Source organism: Teleopsis dalmanni, chromosome 2, assembly GCF_002237135.1.
Source record: "Teleopsis dalmanni isolate 2A chromosome 2, ASM223713v2, whole genome shotgun sequence".
In the NCBI taxonomy this organism is placed as follows: Eukaryota; Metazoa; Arthropoda; class Insecta; order Diptera; family Diopsidae; genus Teleopsis; species Teleopsis dalmanni.
The window spans coordinates 32,150,829-32,175,206 of NC_051847.1; the positions used below are offsets into that span (position 1 = coordinate 32,150,829).

Genomic DNA, 24,378 nt, shown 5'->3' on the forward strand with positions numbered 1-24,378 from the left:
ATATGACATCGCGCCCCTTAAAATTGTAATATATTCGTAATATATATTCTATATATAAGGTTTAAAGGTATATATATTATATATTATTCAAATAATATATTCAAAATATATGTTCTATGTATAAGGTATAAAGATATATAAAAGTTTTAAATAGGTTGATAACGATTAGGTTGAGCTCGAGTACGAGCGCTTCGACGTGGTATCTGTTCAGTCATCTGAGAACGCTCTTCAGTGTTAGTGTGATTAGTGTTGTTGTTATCCTAATGCTCACTAACAGGTGTTGGCAACATATACCAATCAGATTTGCTGTTGTTTTCTGCTGACGTTGATGAACGGTGTTTTATTTGATTTTGATGACGTCTCACGTAACCGTTGGACGTTTTCACACTATATAAACCACAATATAAACCTAAACCTAAGCATCCTAAGTTTTTAATAATGACTGCTTCCACCCACTTCGGACCTCGACCATAATGTTTAATATACACGGTTTCGTTAGGCGAAAATTTAGTTGAACAAGTAACGGGTTTATTGTTGTTTGGTGGTGCTGATAACAGTGTAAGCAAAGTACGTGGCGCACGCCCATGTAACAATTCTGCCGGTGACTTTTCTTCGGCATTAGGAATAGTTCGGTATGTCGCTAGATACTTTACCAAAGCCAATTTAATCGATAACCCATCATCAATATTCTTTTGAACGGATGATTTGAATGTACGTACGAACCTTTCCGCGAGCCCATTTGATGCTGGGTGAAATGGTGCTGTTTTAACATGACTTATGCCATTACGAGCACAGTATTCAGCGAACTGGTCGGAAGTTAGCTGAGGTTCATTGTCACTAACTATAGTTTCAGGTAGTCCTTCTAATGAAAAAACTGCTGACAAAGCTGCTATGGTGTCAATAGTGGTGATAGTTTTAAGCTGTACCACAAATGGAAACTGTGAGAAAGCGTCAACTACTATTAGCCACATAGACTGGAACACTGGGCCAGCAAAATCTATGTGTACTCGTTGCCATGGTCGTTCTGGCTCTGGCCACTCATGGTATTTTTGTTTCGGACTTGCACCCGCAATTTGACAAACACTGCATTGTGAAGCAAGTTTTTCGATGTCGTTGTCAATATTAGGCCACCAGCAGGGTTGCCTAGCGAGTTGCTTCATCTTAACGATGCCCCAATGGCCGTCATGGAGAAGCTTTAAAACTGACTGATGCAAGGATTGAGGTACAATGACTCGAGTAGCATCTGTCTGTAAATAAATCAAATCATCTCGAATGAAAAGAGCATTTTATTTCTCATTAATAATTCCGTTAATTGTGAATCATTGCTTATAGAGGCAATTTGGCGAATTTCAAATCCAAATTTTTCAAAAAGGTCAGTGCCAAATAAATTATGTCCATTACGAATGCATACTACCACTAAAGTTGCTGTTCTCTTTGTTTCACCACACTTTAGTTCTGCACTAAACTCTCCAAGTGTCTTTACTCGGTTCTTGCCGTAATCAAATAATTCTTTTCTACATGGACACAACTTTGGTTTGTTTAATTGTTCATAAGCATCTAGTGTCAACACCGAAACAGTTGCTCCTGAATCCATTTGAAATTTTATTTGAGTATTATCTATTAAAACGTCAATAAAAACTTTCTTATTTTCAAAAAATTAGAGTAGTTTTTTTGAAAAAAAGAGTATCTTATTATAATGTCATGACGACTTAATAATACTTATGTATTAGTATAGTCCTTCGATTAATTTCGACTTTACTCCTATATATATATATATATTTTACTTGTTATTCTATCGTTTTTTTTAATACAAGAAATTCAAAAAATCTGTCATTTTTTTAATAAATAATTATTTTATATTACTTTCTTACTTTGCAATAAATAAGCTTTTATTTCTCAAACATTTTTTACTAAAAACGTTTGTTTAGTATTTAATTTTAAGAATTTGTTTTTTAATTAATTTCTGTAACATATCAACATCTTCTTCCGGCATTTCATCAGATTCGTCGTCTTCACCACTTTCAGTTATTGAGGTATCATCTTCAGTTGTTGTGGTATCATCTTCTGTTGTTGTGGTATCATCTTCAGTTGTTGTGGTATCATCTTCAGTTGTTGTAGGGATTGTTGTGGTATCTGCTGGTGGAACTGAAGAGTTGCCATTTAAACAATCCTGCATGTCTGCAGAAGCTTGACTGCTGTCCTGAACGTAAATACGTTCTGCTTCAGTTTTGCAGCGTTGTTCTGCGTTATCAATAATTACGTATTCCTCACGAAGTTCTATCAAAATATCCGAAGCATCATCTGAAACTTTTAACATGGATTTTGCACTATTAGAAGCCTAATTGAAAAAAAATTAAATGAAATTTTATTAGATTTGGTCTTATCAAAAAAAATTCTACATATAGAATTATTCATATCAACTCCAAGTTTCTCACATGAATCAATATTTGTATTTTAATAGCATTTATCATACTCATGCCATTGTAAGGATATGAAAATTATATACTTACTTTGTTTTTGAAACATTCCAATGATGGAATAGCTGATGATTCATCAGTACAAGTGCTAAACTGATTACAGGTACCATCAACGTCTTCTTGTAATTTATTACGGGCAGGGTCCTTAGCTTCTTCAACATCAACCCTAGCTGCATCTGCATTATCCTCGCATATTCCAAAACTTCTTTCGTACTCTGATGCGATAGCATTCAATTTGGGTAGATAGTAATCAAAACATGCCATAGATCTTTGTGGACTATTTTCTAGTGCACTACGTGAATTGAACATAATATTAAGTAGACTAAGTTCGGAGTTGTGAATGCGATGTATTTTTGCAGTCGCAAAACTTAAGCACAAAACTAAACATATCACTTTTAGAGCGTACATTTTGTGATTTTAAATTCCTTCAAAACTTTTCGAATTATTTTTTTAATTTTCGTTTATTCGTCTGACTTCACTCAGTCGCAAAATAATACTACCTATTAAAGCTTAATTTCTTTAAGTTTTATACGAAATACTCTGAAATGATATTATTTATGATCCCCATAAAAAGCTTATATATTTATTAGGTTGATATGAAATCGTACAATTTGAATATGAATAAGGTAGTTTAAATATATATATATATATTTATATATAGACGTGCCTATCTTTAAGAAATTTTATTGTTCAAAGTGTTTTGTGTTAATAATGATAGCATTAGAAACAATACATTACCTACACAATATTTAATTACTCTTACTAGTTTAACTTTTAAGTACAAGTTTTAATTATAAAATTAAAGAAGTTAATAAAATTCATGAAATTAGTCACATCTTATCATAGTCTCCCTTGCTAAATGCAAAAATAAACACAATGCAATATAATTTTTTTTAAAAAAAAATAAACTCGACTATTATTTTGGGTCTAATAAATCTATTTAAGATTTTAAGTATATAATCTAAAAAAAGATCAATTCTAAAAACTACAGCGGAACTGATAGCATAAATATAAAAAAACTCATAGTTAAATCTTAGAAAATATTGATTTCACTTATTATGTGTTTAACTAATATATATCTAAAGCATTCCCATTTAAATGAATATAGAGGTTTTTCGAACAGTAGTGAATTACAACAACGAAAATTCATTTTATATTATTTTAATTAATTGAATTTGTGCCTGACCATACAGATGTATGCCAAATCGGGTATTGCCAAATACCCATCATGAGTGGTCTTGGAAATAATTCCAATAATACAAGAAATCGAACTAGTGTCCTGCCAAATTTGAAGCTTAGAGTCAGCGCACCTTAATCAACTGACCCAAAGCCGTACTTGACTTCTATGTTCGCACATTTTTCTGAAAAATGTATAAAAAATATTTTTTAAAAAGTATTAAATTGTGTCTTATTTAACCCTTACGTTCTATATTTACCTAGCTACTTATTTGTCAGATTAATGTTCCAAATAGAAAGTACAGTTCCAATGGTAGAAATTCCGATCAAATTGAGAGCTAGTACCCACATTAAATGCATATTTTGGAGACGTTAACATAATTTATTATTGAAAACGGTTGTAGAAATTGAAGCCTTGTGAGGAAAATTGTATCAAGTTGAAGGCTACTACTGCCTACTACTGAAGGCTACTACTGTCAAAAAATAAATAACAAAAGAAAATTAAAAATTTTTTATTTTATATATATTAGGTTTAAAATTCTCAAACATTACTGGTATATCATAATAATTGTAGAATTTTTTTATGATAACATTAATATTTCCTTTGACCAGTAATCTATTTTAAATAGAAAAAAAATAATAGTAATAAAATTTTAAATCTAAGAATTAATTTTAAATTCAGTAAAATTTATGGGCGAACCATATAACTCTTTCAAATATTACCACATATCAATTGTCAGTGGTCTTTGCAAATATATATAGTTACTTTAAATAATATATAATATTGGTATATAATATTTAAAATGCAAGTGCCAGACTATCAAACCCTGTCTTATCTCAAACTGAGGCTTGCATATTAACACACTGAACCAACGACGCACTTAAACTGCAATGTTCAGGTTTAGAGTTTTCCTATTTTACTGTTATTACTTTTTCCTTCTGATTAGAATATTTCAATTAGGAAAACACTACATGGAAACAGTGAATTGTTTTAAAATAAGACATTTAATTAAGGATTATCGATTTGTATAAGTTCTGGAGCTATAGTCGTTGAGGTTGAAATAGAGTAATCCTTATAAATTCTCTCTATAGTTAACTATGTATTCAATATAGTTAACATTAATTTTAATCGTTTTCAATATCTTATTATATTTTATACACACAAAAAAGTACTTAGTTAAAATTGTTTAATCGTTACATACCCTTACGAAATTGAAGTATTAAAAAATTTTGAGGCAGTCCTAAACTTTTGCGCAGCACTGTATATATTAATCATTTGTAATATCTGTAAAATGATTACAACTATGACTACGTGAAATTTGGAAAGCAGCTAATGTACTCCTGTAACAGATAAGATTCTTTATCTAAAGTATAGCCACACATATATTCGTATAAAAAGAGTTTAATAAAATATTAAGATAAGAAGCAGTTAGGACCATCTTACATCAATGATATCAACTCATAATCATATCCTACACTACTTTTTACTTAAAATCAAATTTTAGCTATTAACGCTCAAATTTTGTATGGAACTCCATATTTCTTTAGAAGCTAGAAAACGATCGATCTGAATATATTTTTGCCTACGGGAAAAAGCGAGTATATCAATAAACAAACATATCTTCTCTCATATAAAAATTGTATACCACTATACTATAAAATTTTTCATTACACACTTTAGGGAATTAGCTTAAAAGTTTTCGCATATTCACTTTTAATACGGGAGGTGTTCTATCGAATTGATAGAACTTAGTAGGTAGTTCTCCACTAAATCAGTAATATTCTATGAATAGATCGACATGTGAAAATACGTGATTTTGTATGCATATGTTAAGTATATTTTACACAATCATTTGGGTGTGAAGAAGTTATGACCTATATGGGTGTAACAAATACTTAGAGTATATCATAACCGAAGATATGAACCGTATTGGGATTTTAAAATAGTATTTACAGATATTACGTATATTCCTTTCAACAATGGAAATCACGGCTATTCCTTCTAACATAGATAAAGCTAAAATTCTGAGTACTAAGGCCCTTTAGGTCAACTTTCGCCCCTAATTACTGGAATGAAATTTCCTACACTGCTTGCATTGTATGCTTTACTGTGTCGGCAGACAAACGGACGTTCCATTACGTAATATCCCTAAATGTCACTGTTTTTTTGTGGCTCAACATCATAGATAATGTCAAATCTCCCTCGTTTTGACCTGGCTAAGAACAGCTAATGTTTATTTTGTTTGAAGGATGACGAGACCATCAAATATATGCTTTTGTCGGAACATTTGAAATGGAACTCGGAATACAAAAAACATTCACTGCCTAAATATTGAGTATTGTTTTCAAATCATTGCTAAAACATGATATAAGTAGGTTTAAGTCTCAGACGGTTATTCTCAATACTTTCATATACAGAAAAAAAAATAGAAAATAAAGAAAATATGTAATTTGTATCAACTACTTTTTATCAAATTACACTATAAAAGCGATTGGTACGTAATCTTTTCTAGTCAATTTCAGTGTCAAGTCTTTGACTTTCAATTTCTTAACGAGGAAAGTGTTTCTATATCTTGATAATGCATGGATGCACACGTGCGTAACCGCCATTGCAAAATTTCAAGAATTTTGATAAGAATCACTTTATTATTTACCTGATTTATTTATATCGTTTATATTATATATCAAAGCCGAAAAAATGGGTGAAAGGAAAACGATTTATCAACAAAAAATTGAGTCTTATTTTGAACTAATCAATTATTTGATGGGCTCAGAAAAGCTGGAGAATCGTCGGATCAAATATATTGTATTGAAGTGAGACTTTATTAGAGAATAAAAATGAATCATTAAAATAAGACATGATATACTCGATTATTTGAATGGCTTTTTGACTCGCTCTTATATGATTATAGAATACTGTATAAATAATTATCATTAAAATTAAATGTAAATTTTTTTATAATTTATTTTGTGAATTATTAAATAATTTATGACTTCAATTAGTCATAAGTTAAGAGGAAATATTTTTGTTACTTCTTACTCGCACCATAGTTTATTTTAAATTTAAAATTAAACCATCTACCAAAATAAAAATAATAAATTAATTTAGTTTGTAAACAATTTCCGTTCTTTATCATTTGTAAAGAATTTTAAAAATTTTCAATGCTTTGCAAGTGAACTGCGAAGTATTACTTCCGTTGATAATAAAAAACCGGCGGAAACGCAACCAATAAATTATCTGGGGTAATTTTTTAGAAGAACAAATCAAATATATATTGAATAATTCGTAATTTTTTTTTTTGTCAAGCACTTAATATATGACTTAATCTATTGTATTTAATGCACGTACTTTTAATTTTTTTTTAATTAATTTAATGATAATTTATTTTCTAGTTTTTATATAAGAAAAATATTATCTTATGTCATGAGGAGATTAGGCTGGCAGGTGTTTGGTGTGAATATGAATTGTATAAACAAATATGGAGCAGGATTAGATACAGAGCTAAAGAACTATGTTTAGAATTATAAGTAATAAGATTTAATGTTTATTTTAAAATTATTTTATATTTAATAACAATTAAAAATAAAAAATTCTTTACGAATAAAACAGTGTTGTAAAAAATAATATGCAAAGATCTAGCTGGAAAAAATCTGTCTACTCTTAAACATTGTCATCTACATATATGTTAATTTAATAGCATTAACATAATATCTTAACAGTAACCTCAAATGAGAACAACAAGAGATAACGTCATAATGTAACGTTAAAAGGTAACGACATAATGTGACGTCAAAACGCTGGTTTCCCATCAATTTAGATAATGGATATGTCTTATGCTTTAATAAAAAATAATTAATAATATTTTATATATGAATATTACTAGAATACTGTCCATTAATTATAAGATTTTTAAATCTGTTAACAATAGATAACATGAGAAAAATTGGAAATATTATTATAATAGCCATATTGCAATCAAGTTTAAATTAAAGAGGAGTTTATACTGCGTTAGATGGGTTAATGAATCTTTTAACTTATCTTTGACCTTCAAAGTTCGTATTGTAAAAAATTCTTTCAAGTACAAAAACAACTGCATGAACTACGACAACCAGAGACTAGTTTAGAGATATATTCTATATTTAGCGTTCTCAAATAAATTCCTAACTTCAAGTAATTAGAATATCGAGATTCTCACTGGGTTTATGATAGAGAACCGCAGAAATCGGAATCATAACATATCAGAGGTCCAGTTTTTGATGTTTCATAATAAGGCATAGTAATATAGAAAGTATATGACTGAATTGCCTTTATGTTTCTTCTTTACGAGTTTCACTTATTACTGTTGATCAAGCTGTATAAATCATCATTGGTAAATTGGTAAATTGGAAAATTGGTAGGAATGTTTGGAAATGTCGATGGTAGACTTTAACATCTTCTATGCATCTGAATGATTTGATATTTAAAAAGTAGTGTAGTGTATAATTCCAAAGTAACCACGAGTTTTGAGCAACAGAAATTTGTAGTGAGAGTATTTATTAGCAATTACCATAGGAGATAATTTAGGTCCTTCAATAAAATACGGTTAAGATTTTATGATATTTCAGAAGAAATCATTTTTTAATTACAACATGTTCAGAATTAGTACGGACTTTAACAGTCATCAATTTCGATAAAGTTTTATTTTAAATTAAATACGGTAACCTACGAAATAGGGTTCGTCTGGAGCTTAGAACCCTTGTGTTTATTTTATATTCATTTTCTCATGAAATAAAGAATCGAAACTTCCCTAAAGACATCAATAAATAATAAAAATTTACTTGAAACAGTTTTGTGATAAAGACCATTTCTCTGAACAAATATATAAACGTTTATAGAATTTTAGTGAATTCTGTTGAAAAGCTTCTTCGTACAAGAGTAATTAGCAATAAAATTGAATGCCTTTATTGGGGCCCATAAAATACTATAAGAGTATAAGACTTAACCGTTTCATATAAAAACAAAAAAATTTTGCAGAAATATTTAGAAACAGTTGAAGCTTTTAACGAGTACAACAATTTTTAAAATTATTTTAGTAAAAGTTATTTAAGAATTAAAACTAAAAGAATAAAAATGTTTTCTTTAACGAAAATAAGTTTTCTCATACTTTGTTTGGGTCTCGCAAATGTTAATGTATCAGCTAAAGTGAATCTTTTTGCTGAGCAGAATTTAATGGAAATAATGATGCAGTCTCGTTCTTATTTGGAAAGAAGTCCTGAAACAACAACAAAATGTTTCCAATACTATATTCCAGCATTGCAAGAAGTAAATGAACAATATGAAGCCAGTTTTAGATTATGTGAATCAACTGCAGAAACTGAGAAAGCGGACCTGGAAGATTCAGTGACAGGCAAGCGAGAAGAAATAAAGTCATCCACAGATGAATCTTGTGCCGAATTTAATGATTGTGAAGTCATTGCTGACGCAATTGGATATTTTGAATGTTACCAAAATAAGGTAAGCTTAAGTTTAAAAGTGAATTCGTAAATAAATTTAACAAAACATTTGAATTCCTTTTAGGCTACCCAAGGATCTAAGGATATGAACTCTATATCAAGAAATGTCGCTACTGCTGTTAATGACTTGAAAGAACAAACTCGCTTAATCGATAATCGAAAAGATCGATGCACATATGAATCAGAACGTGTGTATACTGACAATTACGATCGCACTTCTGCTGAACTTCAAAGTTGTTTGGATGGAAAAACCGAAGTACCAACTCCAACTGAACCACCAACTGAACCACCAACTGAACCACCAACCGAACCACCAACTGAACCACCAACTGAACCACCAACCGAACCACCAACTGAACCACCAACTGAACCACCAACTGAACCACCAACTGAACCACCAACCGAACCACCAACCGAACCACCAACCGAACCACCAACTGAACCACCAACTGAGCCCCCAACTGAACCACCAACTGAACCACCAACCGAGCCACCAACTGAACCACCAACCGAACCACCAACTGAACCACCAACCGAACCACCAACTGAACCACCAACCGAGCCACCAACTGAACCACCAACTGAGCCCCCAACTGAACCACCAACCGAACCACCAACCGAACCACCAACCGAACCACCAACTGAACCACCAACCGAGCCACCAACTGAACCACCAACTGATACTTTAAATGGAGTTAATAATTTTAAACATTTTAATAGATTTAATAGAAGACAAATGAACAGAAAGCATCAACAAATATATATGTAAAATATATGTACACTATAAAATATTATTATTATTATTATAGAAACCATGAATATATATTATTATAGAAACCATAAAACCATATACCAAACCGAATATTATTTAATTAAAATAAAAATAATTGTAAAAAAATTTTTTTGAAGTAATTACTCATAATGTCTTCAGATTTAAATCATATATAATATATAAATAATATATAATGTATAAATAATATATTAATATTCCAAATTTCAATTAAATTTCTTATATTGAAGTTATTAAAAATGCAACGTTGAAAGTCTAAGTAGGTTAATGACCAAGGGTGGGTCAGATAAATTTCCGGTTAGTCATGGGTATAAAAAATTTAATTGGACTATTAAGATATACATATGTCTATGCATATATAATACAAACATATATATATAATTTGTGTTCATAAAATTAAAATTATCAACTGCACATATTTTTTTTTCAAGTTACAAATCGTTGTAATGAATTTCTGAGATTAGATTTAGATTTCTTTGTTATTATTTGAGCCGCTATCTGAGTATCTGTAACTCGTGCACGCGTAGATTCAAGTTCTTTTTGCTTATAAGAATCTCGTTCAATACTCCCAGACGAAGAACATGCGGACATTTGATGATTAAAGCATAAGAATCCAGAAGTTTTTACTAAATTCTTTTGCTAATAAGTATCTGATTGGGAATTTTATTTTTTGTTTGGCAGGTGTTAACCATATACATCTCGACGTATATATATATTTCCTTGTATTATGGTAAGTTTTAGTTAAGTCTTATCAATTGCGATAATAGTTAGCTATAATTAAGTTCATAATTATTTTGTTTATCAGGTGATTACAAGTATTTAAAGCAATTTACGTAAAATATTAGCTTCGACTGTTGCATACCTTTCATTCTTTCTCGTCATTGCAGTTACCAGTATTAAAAATAATTTAGATATTTATCAATTAGCAATTCATTAGATATTATTTATTTTAAAATAAAATATTTTAATCATGATTCAGTATAAAGACAAAACTTTTAATGAAAATTGATATTTAATTCTTTAAAGTCAACAGTTTACGTTTTCTGATATCAGAGACCTTATGCTTTTTATAGAAATTTTTTATTATTAAAGATTAAAAAATAGTTAAAAAACTAAATTATTGCGTGACAGAAAAAATTATGTATTCAAACTTTTTTATTTAATACAATTGTATTTTAAATTAAATTTATCGGTTTATAGAAATAAAAAATATAAGAACAGAGTTTTAGTAACCGAAGTACAAAGAAATTTAAGCATAGGTCCGTAGCATATTGGGCTTTCTCACGAAATGCTCGATCCACTACACTTTTATTTCCCATTCATTTATGCCGAGGTGCATAATTCATGAATGGGCATATGTTTCTTTTCTGTGGGCTCTCCATTGATAACTAATAGGTACACAAAATAATTTTCTAGCTCCTAAAAATTTTCAACAATTACTTTTGATTATTAAAGCAGACAATTTAATATTTCTAGTGCAAAATTTTATATATACGAACATTACTTAAGACTATGGCGTCCATATTTTACGATACGCATGGATTTTATTATCGACTACCTTAAGAAAGATCAGACCATCAAAAGCCATCACTACATGGCCCAACAGGTACGTTAAAAGCAGGAATCACCAAATAGCGGCCCCATGTAAAGAAGAACAGACTGCGCCGTGTCACAAGTTGTTAACTACCATTGCAAAATTGCAAGAATTACATTTCGAATTGCTTCCACGCCCACCATATTCACTAGATTTGGCCCATAACCATCTCTTTGCAGATGGTTGCTTCTGGGAAGAGGTCATCACCGAACGTAGATAAAGTTTAAGGCCAAAGCTGAAGCAATTTACAGGAGAGATCATTTATTTAAGGAAAGAGACTACATCTATGAATGTAGTCGAATTTTTCCAAAAAGTTGTTGTTTTATTTGTTATTTTAAATAACATGCTGAAAATAATGTCTAAAATTTACAGATTTTTTTTTTAATATAATTTTAGATAATTGCTCTTCTGCGGTATTTAGTAAGCGTTAAAAGCCACAATGTGGGATTATAACAATCGATATCTTAGGAACGAAAGAAAAGATTCCAGCCTAGCTCCATGAAGAGTGTTAAAAACGTCGTTATACTAATCAACATAGTATTTAGCTTAGCATTAAGATAAAAATTATAGAAAATAACTTGAGTTAGAAGGTCGATAAATACTAAAGCGTGCTAAATTTCTTATAGATTCTATAACCGAAATTTTGAAAACCATGAATGCAGAAATAAACTGTTTATAGTAGAAAAACTTTACTTTGCAGTTAATGAACTTAATATATATAGCAAACAATTGAGCTCTTGTAAGTGAAAAGGCTTAATTAATATTCATTTATAAGTAGTATATATTATAAAATCAAAGTTCTTAAGCTATCATTTTTTATAATTATCACGTTAATTGTTTTGAAGTCAAAAACAAATTATGGCTGATTATTGACTTAAGTATAAAATCTCAGTTAAATTAAAAAAAAATCAGTTAATAATTTTAAACGATTATTGCCTTCAAATGCAATACTTTAGATAATCAATAAAAATGTTGGTCAGAAATGACCTTTATCAGTAATTCAATTAATCAACAATTATCAACAATTCCCAATAACAACACCCAATAACCTACTTTGTTCTTTTGTCTTTAATAAACAATTCTCTATAATTCTTGAAAAGCATGTATTGTAGTATTACGCGTTGCACTTAAAATAAAATGATTAATACAATTTTTATATATTTTTTTGTTTTGATTTGATATATATCATTGTTCAAATAATTTTTAATTCATAGAAATACATCTTCATTATGTCATTTAATAATATATTCACAAATAACTAATTAGTATTGATTACTAATCTGATACTTACAGTTTCAAAACAAAAATATTTACGACTATATAATATAAGAAATAATTCTAAAATCACGGGTTTGTGATGGGTCCTTGGCAAAACTCGAAGCAGCTGTGTGGTCAGCCAAAAATTTAATTACTGAATAAATAATAAAAGTTTATTATAATGATTTGCTACTGTTTAAAATACCTCTGTATTGAAAACAATAGTTTATATTAATAATTTAGTTTCTTTCTTCAAAACGGACGTTAAACATCAGTTATACCTGATTAGTGAATATGGGTTTTGTTTATATGGATTTTATACAGATTTTCTATGGATTTTGTATAGATTTAGTATAGATTTTGTATAGATTTTGTATGGATTTTGTATGGATATTGCATGAAATAGACATTTTTACTGTATATTTGACGATATAATTGGGATAGTATAAACCTACTGTAGCATATTTACAATTATTACTGTCAATAATAGCTTAATATGTGAAATCATATTAAGAAATAAACTTATAGGATCACTTATAACATAAAGATATATATTATCACAAGTGAAATTGATGATTTTAGAGTTTAAAAAATAATAACATTGGAGTCCAATAATTAAATTTTTAATAAAGTGAATTAAAAGATTGTCCATGCAGCTATATGAATATAGACAATCACGCTAAACACCAATGATAACGAATATTTAATAATATCTGAAACAGCTTTATATTCAATCTAAGAACTACATTTAAAAATAACAATTAAAGATTTCTTCATTTTTACCCCCTTTCATTTTAAAATATAAATATATTATTTTAAAAATTTTAATATAAATGTATTTCTATTTTTTTTTATTTGAAAATAAATATGTAATTACTATATAACCACAATAACAAATTTTATTATAAATACTGTTAAGTGGTAATTACAATTTTATGGCTTTCTCACTATTGTAGAGATACTTCCTAGTATATGTACAATGGTATTCGGGGATTTTAGGTTAGGTTAATGCTCCTATGTACTGCGACCAGTGTGATCTATTGTGCACCCATTTGTATTTAAATACTTAGTATCTCAAGGAATCGAACCTGCCCCTTCGGTGAAAGTTTTCGAAGGTCTTCATCCTTTATTTGGTATGCACCTTATAATTTGTTTCTTCTGTAGCCTAGTGCATCACAGTTGGTAATCAGATGTTTCATAGACTCTTCCTCATCACGACAGAATCTACAAATATTAATGTCCGATATACCTATTTTGTGTAGGTGTTTTCTTAGTATAAGGTTATTATGCTTAAAAAAGTAGCTTAGAGTCTTTTTTTCTTTTCCATATCTTCAAGTGTAAGCATATTTCATTATTTTTTATTTATTTCTATTTGAGCCAGTGCACTTGAGCACTTTTACTTTCTCTTAACTTGAGGTATTTTTAAAACCACTCTTTACGCCTTAACTGGATTATTGTTTATCACTTCATCAGACTAAGCAATAATTGATCACAGATCTGCTTACCTCCTCGAGGAGCCTGTAACCATTCTGAGATTTGATAACGCGGTGTTGGTAAGTCTGTCAGTTTTCGCAAATAATTTCAGGGCTCTATTCTTTATGTATTTTTTGATAGGATCAATCTTGAGGTCCCTGAGGATGTCATTCGTCCTAATGTACCATGGTACTTTGAAAAGTCTTCTCAGAGCCTGACTTTGTGCAATTTCTAGCTGGTGAATAGTAGTGTTTTGCTAAGCGCTACACACCCATATAGAAGTGACGGACGAATTTTTTGGTTATATATCAGTTTACTGTTCTTATCATTGAGATTTTCATTTCTGAATAGCGGTTGGAGGTGATGAAGAATTTTGGCACACGTATATTTTTTTATTTAGTATAAAGTATTTATTTTTTAAGAAGGTTATGAACAACTATTTTTAAGTGATCCGTAATATTCGAAGATTTAAATAAATGCCGAAAAATATATTTAATATGTGTTGATCAGTAGCAAAACGTGGACAGTATTTTTGTATTTCCCCCAAGCTACACAACTTATAAATTTAATATAATCTATTAAAAATACTATTTACTTCCTCAAACTTCAAAATTATAAATTTAATAGAATTTATTAAAAATAATAATAGGGACTTTTTTGTTTAGTTGTATATCGAAACAAGAAATAATTAAAATGTCATTCGATTAATTAAGATAAAATCTTGGCATTCACTTAAGAATTTTGACTAATGCACAATGAATTAGCAGCATTACCACTTCAAAGTCATTGGTATTCAGAACACAATTTGATAAAAATATATTTTACTATAGAAAATTATTTCCACTTTTATTGAACTTTTTTTGCAGTTAACATTCTAATAACGTCAGCGTTATAAACAAACCACAACATAAAATCCCCTTTATGTTTTTTATCAAAGAGAAAAATAATTATTGTGCAATAAATTTAAATTCTTTAGACGAAAAATATAAATTTTCCACAATTTATTTTTTATTTAACTGAAATATTGTAATTTACTTGGAAAAATAAGATTATAACTAACAAATAAAAATTATTTCTCAAGAACTAACATCAAATCTTTTAATAACCCTTAAGCCAGCAGTATCCATGCTCAAGTTACAATTACCTCACATTGACATAATCGCATTCATCACATGTACTGTATTAAATAACATAGTTATCAAAGGTGTGAAACGCTTTTCATACTCTAATCAACGGTGCTTGTATACGAAATTCTATTATTTGTTTTATCACTGAAGACGTAGTTGCTGTGACGCATGAATCATTTGCCCATAAAATAATTTAAAACGCACGGTACCGACTTCAAGAAGTAAGTTCCGTCTAATGGCGAAAAAAGATTGGTTTGCGCGCAACAATCGAATGAATCAGTGCGTGTATATGTGGTGATGTGTGTACAGTCGAAAACAATAGTATAACTGCTCGAAATATCTTATCAAAAAATATTGGCTTTAATGGCCGATTTGGTATTAAAATTGTAGTTCTACAATATTTAACATAATTTCTTTCCGTAGGTGAAAGCGTGATTTTATATTTTTATATGCTAATAATTGAATTTTAGTGAGGTGTTGGCGATACATTGCTAAATTTTCTGAAATCAGACATGACATCAGCCTATCAATATACGATATATACAATTAAAGATCAATAGAAATTTTAACAGCACGTGTATATATTTAAGATTAGTTGAAGTATGTAGTGCTTAGCGTCACACGACTCATAAAGGGGTATATGAAAGTCAGATAAACACAGATACATGCCAAAATTGAACATAAATATTTAGTGAATATTTAGAAACTTAGAAATCAGATAGTTTAGTAATACTGCTAATACCCAACGCAAGTTTCAGCAACAATCGCTGGAGAGTCAAAAATGTAGTAGTTTAGCAAAAGCAATCCAGTAGCACTACATGATATCGTTAAGTAGCCGCTAACTAATGTGCTTAATATAATTGAACCACAAAAGTATTATTTCTGTTCCACTGTGTTTAATTGTGCAATAGTCACTACTTACTGTAATCACTATATTTCCTTTGATATAATGGTTGGAATATTCCCAAGGCAAGACATGCCTGTCATAAATGGCAACTACGTTTCATCAATTACCATCCTGTACTATTGTGAATTATAACTATCGTTTTTTATTATAATAAATGTATCCCCTTTCAGACAGTGGATAGAATATTCCCAAGGTATATCTTATCTATTGTAAAAATTAACTAAAATCTATTAATCTATCCCCTTTGAGATAGTAGATAGAATATTTCCGAGGTAAGTTATAGCTATCGTAAAAGGTGACTAAAATCATCAGACAACATATCGCTGCTTTCTGTGATCCTAATGTAAATCATGCCTGACGAGATAAAGTATATAATATTCCCGAGGTATATCATGATTGTCGTAAGAAGTAACTAGAACCAAGTATCAAGTACCATACTGTTTTGAAATATCAGTAGATAGTAAGTAGATATCACTGGTTACACCCGAACAGCAGTGTATATCTGATTCCACGTGGTCCAGATGCACATGAATACGGTTATCTTGGACACTAGGTTAGCTGTACATGCAAGTATCGTGATGAATGTAGTGCCAACATAATTTACACAGGAAAAATATTAGCATTCATTATTTCATTTATATGTTGAAAGTTGTAAAGATTGTTGCATTTTCTTATTCGGGTGCTGTGATCCATGATAGTAAAGTTATAGCTGAGCCTCCTTGTATAAAAAAACGACATTATATTCAAACACATGATTTAGATTGCGACCGGAGAAATTTATTCCAATGAAGGTGTTTATGAAGATGTTAATGAAGACGTAAAAGAACTAGGAATCATGTAAACAATCTAAATGGACTGTAATAAGAGTCGTCTACTATTCTAGTAACCGACTGTTGCCTAAGCGTGTTCGTTTAACTAATTTTTTAAAATTAAATATTTTTTCTTCTTGATTTCATTTATAAATTGTACTGAAACGTAATTATTTTTTCCAGTACTAAAATTTCTTATAATAATGAGACCTATTAAGGGTGTGAACTTAGTTATTTTTTTAATATTTCGTTTGCAATTTTTCAGTAGATACTAGATAGTTAAGTTAGATGCAGATTGTGAAATCACCTTTGTCACCTTATATATTTTATAACCCCATATATTTTACTTTTGCCAATCATTACAGAACCAACCATAAAATAATTTACAAATAATAAATAATTTATAATACAATTACAAAAGTAATTTTTTTTATGTATACTCTTTTTTCCACTTTACTGGCCTTCGTATTTAGTTTTTTTCTTCAGCCAAGTATAAATAATGATAATATTGTGAAATATAGCATTTTGAGTGCAACCAATAATCTAGAATTTAAACAAATTTATATGTAGATTTTAAAAAGTAGTAGATACTAGCAGAATTTAGTTATAAATAATTGATAACATATAGACAACTAATTTATTTTCTATAAAAAATCTCGATCTTATCAAATCTAATATCTGCATTTAATATTATCTTCTTATTGGCTCATAATAACTGCCAGCAAAAGACCAAAAAAATATTTTTCCAAATAAAATTATTATCTATTTAATTCAATGATAATTATAATAAATAACAATTCATTTACTTTTACTTTCCATGAAAATTTTAATCGAATTCTATTTAAAAATCAAACAAAAATTAAAACGAAAAGCTGATTTTCATAAGAAATTGTGGATTTCCAAATCAAAAAATAAATAGATATCCTGTTTACACTTTCACTTATTTATTATATATTTTAATATTTCTTTTTATACATACATATTAAATAAAATTAAGTCTTTGTGAAATCTTCAATCTTTAAATTATTGGACTTAAATTAAACTTAAATCACTTATTGAACTGATACCATTCAGTCAAAGTAGTGCTTATCCGCATTAGATCACTGGCTATTTTAGTATAGTTCTGAAGTACCATCGACATATGACATATCATTTACTGATAAGCACTATTATAAACTCATATTTCTCCTATATATAACCGATACTAAATTCAAATTGTAAATACTAAAATGCAAAACTTTACAGGTATTGTCAAAGATTAAATTTAATATTGTATTTCTTACCATGTGAAGTGATAAGAAATTTATTTCAAATATGTGAAAAACACATGTCAATATACATATTTAAATTCCTAACATTTAAATGAAAATTATGTGTAGATAGTGTTATTCAACAATAATCAAAGATTCGATAGTAAATGAAAAATTATAGTACTTCCTTTAAAAAAATATATAATATCTAGCGCCACTTATACTTCATTGACATTTATTTATGATATTCGAGAGGGAGTTACCAAGCGATTTCCATAAGTAAGAAGGTCATATCAAGTTATAAACCCGAAAACAATTTCTTGTACTCGTTATATATAAAGACATTTTTAAATTAAAAGAAACGGATCCCTAAAAATATAATCAGTTTAAGTAGTCATTTATAAGAATTAAACTTTGTACCGTGACAAAATTTATTGTAGTGTATTTTTGGCAGACCCTATGTATTACTATAGTGTCATACAGTAAACCAATAAAAGTTCACGTTTCATTCTACAAGTACCTTTGAATATAAGAACATAATATTTCATGATTCAATAATTATTAAGTACCTAATACTATCATATCTGTTAATATTTAATAAACATTATAAAAAGTAAAATAATCTATGTGTATTCAATAGAAATGAACTTCATTCATTTTTTTGCAGTAGGTGAAAATCATCAAAATAGTGTAAGACTTGAACCCATTAAAACCAACTCTTGGGAATGAATGCAGAAGATTTCCAAAGCATTGAGAAAACTTCATACCAGTAATCAGGGGAGAGAGATGTGACAATATAGGCTTAACAACTGGCGAGCTAGATTAATTTAAATCAGAAAGCAGGGGCGTAAATTAGAGAGCTAAGGTGATGGTGAAGGGGCTTTGTGACTAGCGTTACGAAAGCCGCGATTATAAAGGGGAATAGTGTGGAGATTAAGATGGATAAGTATTGGGGGGATAAGTATTGGAGGGTTTGTATGATTGCATCGCTCCTTTCCATTCGACTAAAAACCTAGAAGCTAAGACACGTGCAATCAATAACTTACCTTAGAAGCAGCATAAAAATAAAAGCGGAGCAATGCAAGGTGCTATTGTCCGAATGAATAAGGCTAGAATTGCTCTTATTCAACTTATAAAGATATGCAACTATATCCACTTCTACAAAACTTCACGTATTTAGCACCAGTATAAAGACAGGTTCTGTTTTATGGAAGTCCAGCAACTGCAATTCAATAGAAAATTTAGATTTTCATAAACCCATGACTGTAATGAGTCTTGCTAGATTCGCGTATCGTTCCAGTGAATATCCAACGTTGAACTCTTGGTTTAGATAGATGGATTTAATAGATCACATCAATAAGAAGTTTTAGTCTTCTTTATAAAAAGACCAAATAGCAATATTACCAGATAGGCTCTGAGGTGAAATCTGTAAGGTTCTTAGCTACCCAATAAACTGGCAATAACTTAAAGGAGAATAATTGAATACTAATTGAAGAATAGAAATTATTCATTGAACGACAATTTTACTTATTACTACAATAGTATTAAATTAAATAATATTAAATTAAATTACATAAAAAAATTAAATTATAAAAGATCTAAGCTCCACCTAGGTGAAAGAGTCCACCTTTATACCACCTTTTTATATATACTATTATATGTAGCATTTTAAATAAATTTATGTTATTATATTAATATTACATATTTGCATATAAATAGTTTACATAGTATATAGAAAGATGTTTGAAGCTTATATTACCAGAAAGATATTTGATATTACATAGTAAATATTAGATGTAAGATATCTATTATAGAATGTATAACTCATTGTTTCATGTCTATGAGAAAGAAACTAATTTCGTTTTAAAACTTTTCTCAAAAAAGTCCCACATTATCGTTTAATAAAAACTATTTAACGATGATATCATGGACAATATTTTTTACTACTATTGATTAAAAATAAATTAAAATATTTATATAGTATCTCACAAGGTGAGTGCAGTATTGAAAAACCGCCAAAGGCCCACCTTAAAAATAAATAAATACCTTTTATTAGCCAGCAATTAGTATATCGCCTATAATTTGATAATATTTAGGGGATTGTTAGGTTTAGCTCTATTGAGGTGCTCTATTTAAGATTAATTGCCAACAATATCTTTACAATAGACAATATAGTGAATGCATTTGCAATCAGTTCAAATCAATACGTCAAATGAAATGTTTATAATAATTGTAAAAAATTAATAGTTTATATTTCCGCGAAAGATAATACTAATGTAATAATAATTATTGTAATATTTATACTCAAAACAACATATTAATGCATCGCGTTTAATGAAATTTATAGTTGAATCGAAAGTTTATATAGAAATAATTAACTATGTATATTTCTGGGTGTTATGTATGGATACCTAGAAACAGGAGTGTCAAACAGAACCGTCAATGCAGTAAAGTAATCCCCATTTTTGTTCGTCAAATTAAAAATTATGGGTGTGGAAAATATGTGGTTTCAAGTTCTATTCTGGATGTCTTGCGCTCATCAAATTTCTTTTTATAATTCATGTTATGAATTGACCATCAAACCAATTAATAACATAATAATGGGTTAAAAAGTAGATCTCTCTTGACAATTTATAGATAACACATTGCAAAAAGCACTGTCCCAACACAATTTTGGATACGTCACCGTTATTAAGTCAACAACAACATGCGATTTGTGACTATTAGATACACCACCGTTATTAAGCCATCAACATCATGCGATTTGTGACTATTGAATTAGTTTTTGTGAAGTTACACAAAGCTTGGTATTTGTGTAGAAAATCCGCAAAATCTTTAGGCTCTGGAAACGAGCATTAGTCATGTTGAAGCCGAACTTTAGCCAGATATTTACAGAGAAGTTATCGAAGAACATCTCAAAAAAAAAACGCAATACAGTATGATATCTTGTGAATAATATGTGAACAGTCTTCAATTAATACCATATAGTCAAATATTAATTTCAATTCAGTTTTTTTTAATTATTTTTTATTTACGTTAGCTTTCGATATTAAAAAACTGATAGTCTGTATAGGTATTGCATTCCAGTTTCAATTTGAATTAAGGTATTAAGTAAATTTATTAAGTAAATTTATTATGTAAATAAATAAATAAGTAAATAAATTATAAAATACAAGGTCAAATATATTAATAAATTAAAATTTAATATTTATTATTCAAGAAATCATTAAGTATTTGTGGCGATTGTTAACTTACACAATCGAGAATGGCGTCTTATATTTTATTTTAAATAAATTATAATTTAAAAAGCGCATTAGATTTGTAAACAATAAATAAATTTAAAATAATAAACAAGAGTTTTTATATGAAAAACACTTGATCAGTTCGCATTTAGAAATATATCAATAAAACCCAATCAATTTTCAAATGATAAGAGTTTTAGGTATAAAATTTAATTTTGCTAAATATTTTCAATATTTGCCCGAAAAACTATGCCACACTCGGAAGCAAATATTTGCGGATATTTGGTATAAAATCGATTGAAATGAATTGAAAGTCAAATATTCGTTTGAAAGGAATTTAATTTATTTAAAACACATTTTTATAAGACAAATATTTCTTCAAACACTCAGCTGAACAAAATGACTGGACTGAGTGTCACACAATATACGTATTTAATAGGATATTTTGCATATAATGAAGGGCGAAGTATAAGAGCAAATTTATGTCATGCACAGCTCTCGTGAAGAATTTAACTGCCAACGAAATATGTTTTCTCAAAAACTAAAAATTCAAGCTCCGTACTCCTCTGTTTAGTGAAACTTCTTGCCAGTTTATTTAATTTGCATATCTTAATTACATTTCTCCCTCTTAATGCACATTTTACACTACTTTTATGCTTTTCACCAGAATCATCACTTAAACTAAATGTAAGTTGAAATGCAATTTAGAACCAACTGACAATGCTGCATAAGATATAAGCAAGGATTTCCACTTTCCTGCTCCATGGCGGATCTCCTCAGGTCCGCGAGCTTCGCGGTGGTCTGTGTAATTGCGGCGGTGGCCACAATGGCGTGCAAGTAAAAGTTCTAAACTAAATAAATGGAAAAATAAATCGGATAACTTAGCTTCTATTACGCATTGGTGAAATGAAGCGCTAAAAGATTGACATTTATTAGTTTAAGGACTTTTTTATTTACAAAAGGCACTCATTGTGCTTTTAATTTCAAATAAACTTGTATTTTAAATGTTAAAAATTTTAATGGAATATAAAATAAAATTTCTATTTGCACAACAAATCCAAAGGAACGCAACTTTTAAGTTAGATGAAACTTAAGTAATTAGCGCTTTGAATAAATTATTTGTGTATCAAATATTGTATATCAAGGATAAAATTTTTTAAGAATATTCATTTAAATCAAAACTTTTTCAAATTATGAAAATAATACAGGCAAAATTTATTCAATTTGGCTTCACAAGATATTAAAGAGGTATATAATATAAGTACTTTCTTAAAATCGGTCAAAAAGGTAGAAAAATGCTCAAACCACATTTGTATAAAAAAAAATAAAAAATTTCTTATTATATTATTAATTTCGTAATTCTTCTTAATCAATGAAAATAGTGTATTTAGTTAGGATTTATATCAGCAAATTCACCGTAAAATAACTCTTACGGTGAATATTTTATCAGCAAACATCAAAAAACTGGTCTAGGTCCAGCCCGCGACAGACTTTATATAAACCGCATAAAAAACCTTGCATAACTCCAAGTGTTTTTAATTTATAATGACCTCCTGTACTAGTGACTTGGTTTTATGAAAAGTTTCTGAAATACTTATATTCCTGATTCAATAGCAACCTCCACCACTTTAACCAAGTTATTTGCTTAGAGAATTTCATGAGATGTCCGATATCAGTTTCTAATAATTCTTCGAAATAACTACACAATGATTCGATATATAAATTATAAAAAATAGCTAATAAAAAGTTAAGCCTCTAGGTGTCTATTGATAAAATTACAATTTTAAACAAGTATATATTCGGCGAAAGTACGATTCTTCGGTTGTCGAAAGTTGACAGAAAACAAAAATAAAAATGAGAGACGATTGTGAGAGCCGATAATATTAAAAATTGCAAACACTTGGAATCTGATTGTTCAATTCATAGATCGTATCGAAGCGAAAATGTACTATGCTTTAAAGAAAAAAATCTTGGTGTGCTTTTTTTAAAGCCTAAAGAAAGTAGATAATGACATAGACCACAACGGAATATCGCGAATGGAGTGAGACACAATATGCAAGTTTTCATGAAGAATACGGCGTGTAGAGCAAAAAAAAAAGAAGCTTCCTCAAAGAAAAGGGAGATTTTAGTACAGATACTACGCAGTAATAGGTGCTCACACTATTCCAAGAACGGTCAGTATTCTGCTTTTCTATCAGTATCTATTTAAACTAATAGACAGTATCTTTATAGCTGTATATAGTTTTAAAGAAGAGAGACATTTTAGTACATATACTACGCAGTAATAGTCGCTTACACTATTCCAAGAACGGTCAGTATTCTGCTTTTCTATCAGTATTTACTTAAACTGATAGACAATATTTTTATATATATTAAATCCTTTAACTCCTAGGAGGAGCATATGGCCGCAACAGTATCTTTATAACTGTGTTCAATTTCAAGCTTTGCTAATACTTATTAAGTAGTCTTCCAATCTTCTAAGTAGTCTTCCACTTATCACAACACCAAGTGCAAATATGAGAAAAAACTCATATATATACAATTTGTTGATCAGTTGTTAAAAGTGCATTTCTTTAGGACCTTAGATTACTATGTACATCTATTCATTACCCAGTGATATATGTCCTGTTCCAATTTTAAACTCATTTTTTTACTAAAATTTATTTTTTCTACTTTTAAATTTGAAAATCTAGAGATTTAATTGTTAGTTAAAAATAAAAATTGCTGCAGTTGCACATACAATAATAAATGCTCACAATACTTCAACAACCACAAGACCGAAG

The 24,378-nt window shown here is 29.1% G+C and overlaps 3 protein-coding genes across 3 annotated transcripts in view; 1 reads left to right on the forward strand and 2 right to left on the reverse strand.

Moving 5' to 3' along the window:
- Positions 1–260: 260 nt before the first annotated feature.
- On the reverse strand, positions 261–1,160 carry LOC119674270 (uncharacterized protein K02A2.6-like). The gene has a single exon (XM_038085402.1). The coding sequence runs from the start codon at positions 1,158–1,160 to the stop codon at positions 261–263; it is 900 nt and encodes a 299-aa protein (XP_037941330.1).
- Positions 1,161–1,891: 731 nt separating this feature from the next.
- Positions 1,892–2,964, reverse strand: LOC119682574. Its single transcript, XM_038096046.1, has 2 exons — positions 2,511–2,964; positions 1,892–2,338 (listed from the first exon to the last, which is right to left on the reverse strand). Exons 1-2 carry the CDS (start codon positions 2,883–2,885, stop codon positions 1,925–1,927), a joined length of 789 nt encoding a protein of 262 aa, XP_037951974.1. The 5' UTR covers positions 2,886–2,964; the 3' UTR covers positions 1,892–1,924.
- A 5,742-nt stretch (positions 2,965–8,706) lies between these two features.
- Positions 8,707–24,378, forward strand: part of LOC119674271 (protein TsetseEP-like) — a 35,554-nt gene continuing 19,882 nt past the window's right edge. The window contains exons 1-2 of the mRNA XM_038085403.1: positions 8,707–9,147; positions 9,211–9,840. Of these exons, the coding sequence (XP_037941331.1) occupies positions 8,764–9,147; positions 9,211–9,840 (1,014 nt within the window). The 5' untranslated portion in view covers positions 8,707–8,763. The remainder of the gene's footprint in view (positions 9,148–9,210; positions 9,841–24,378) is intronic.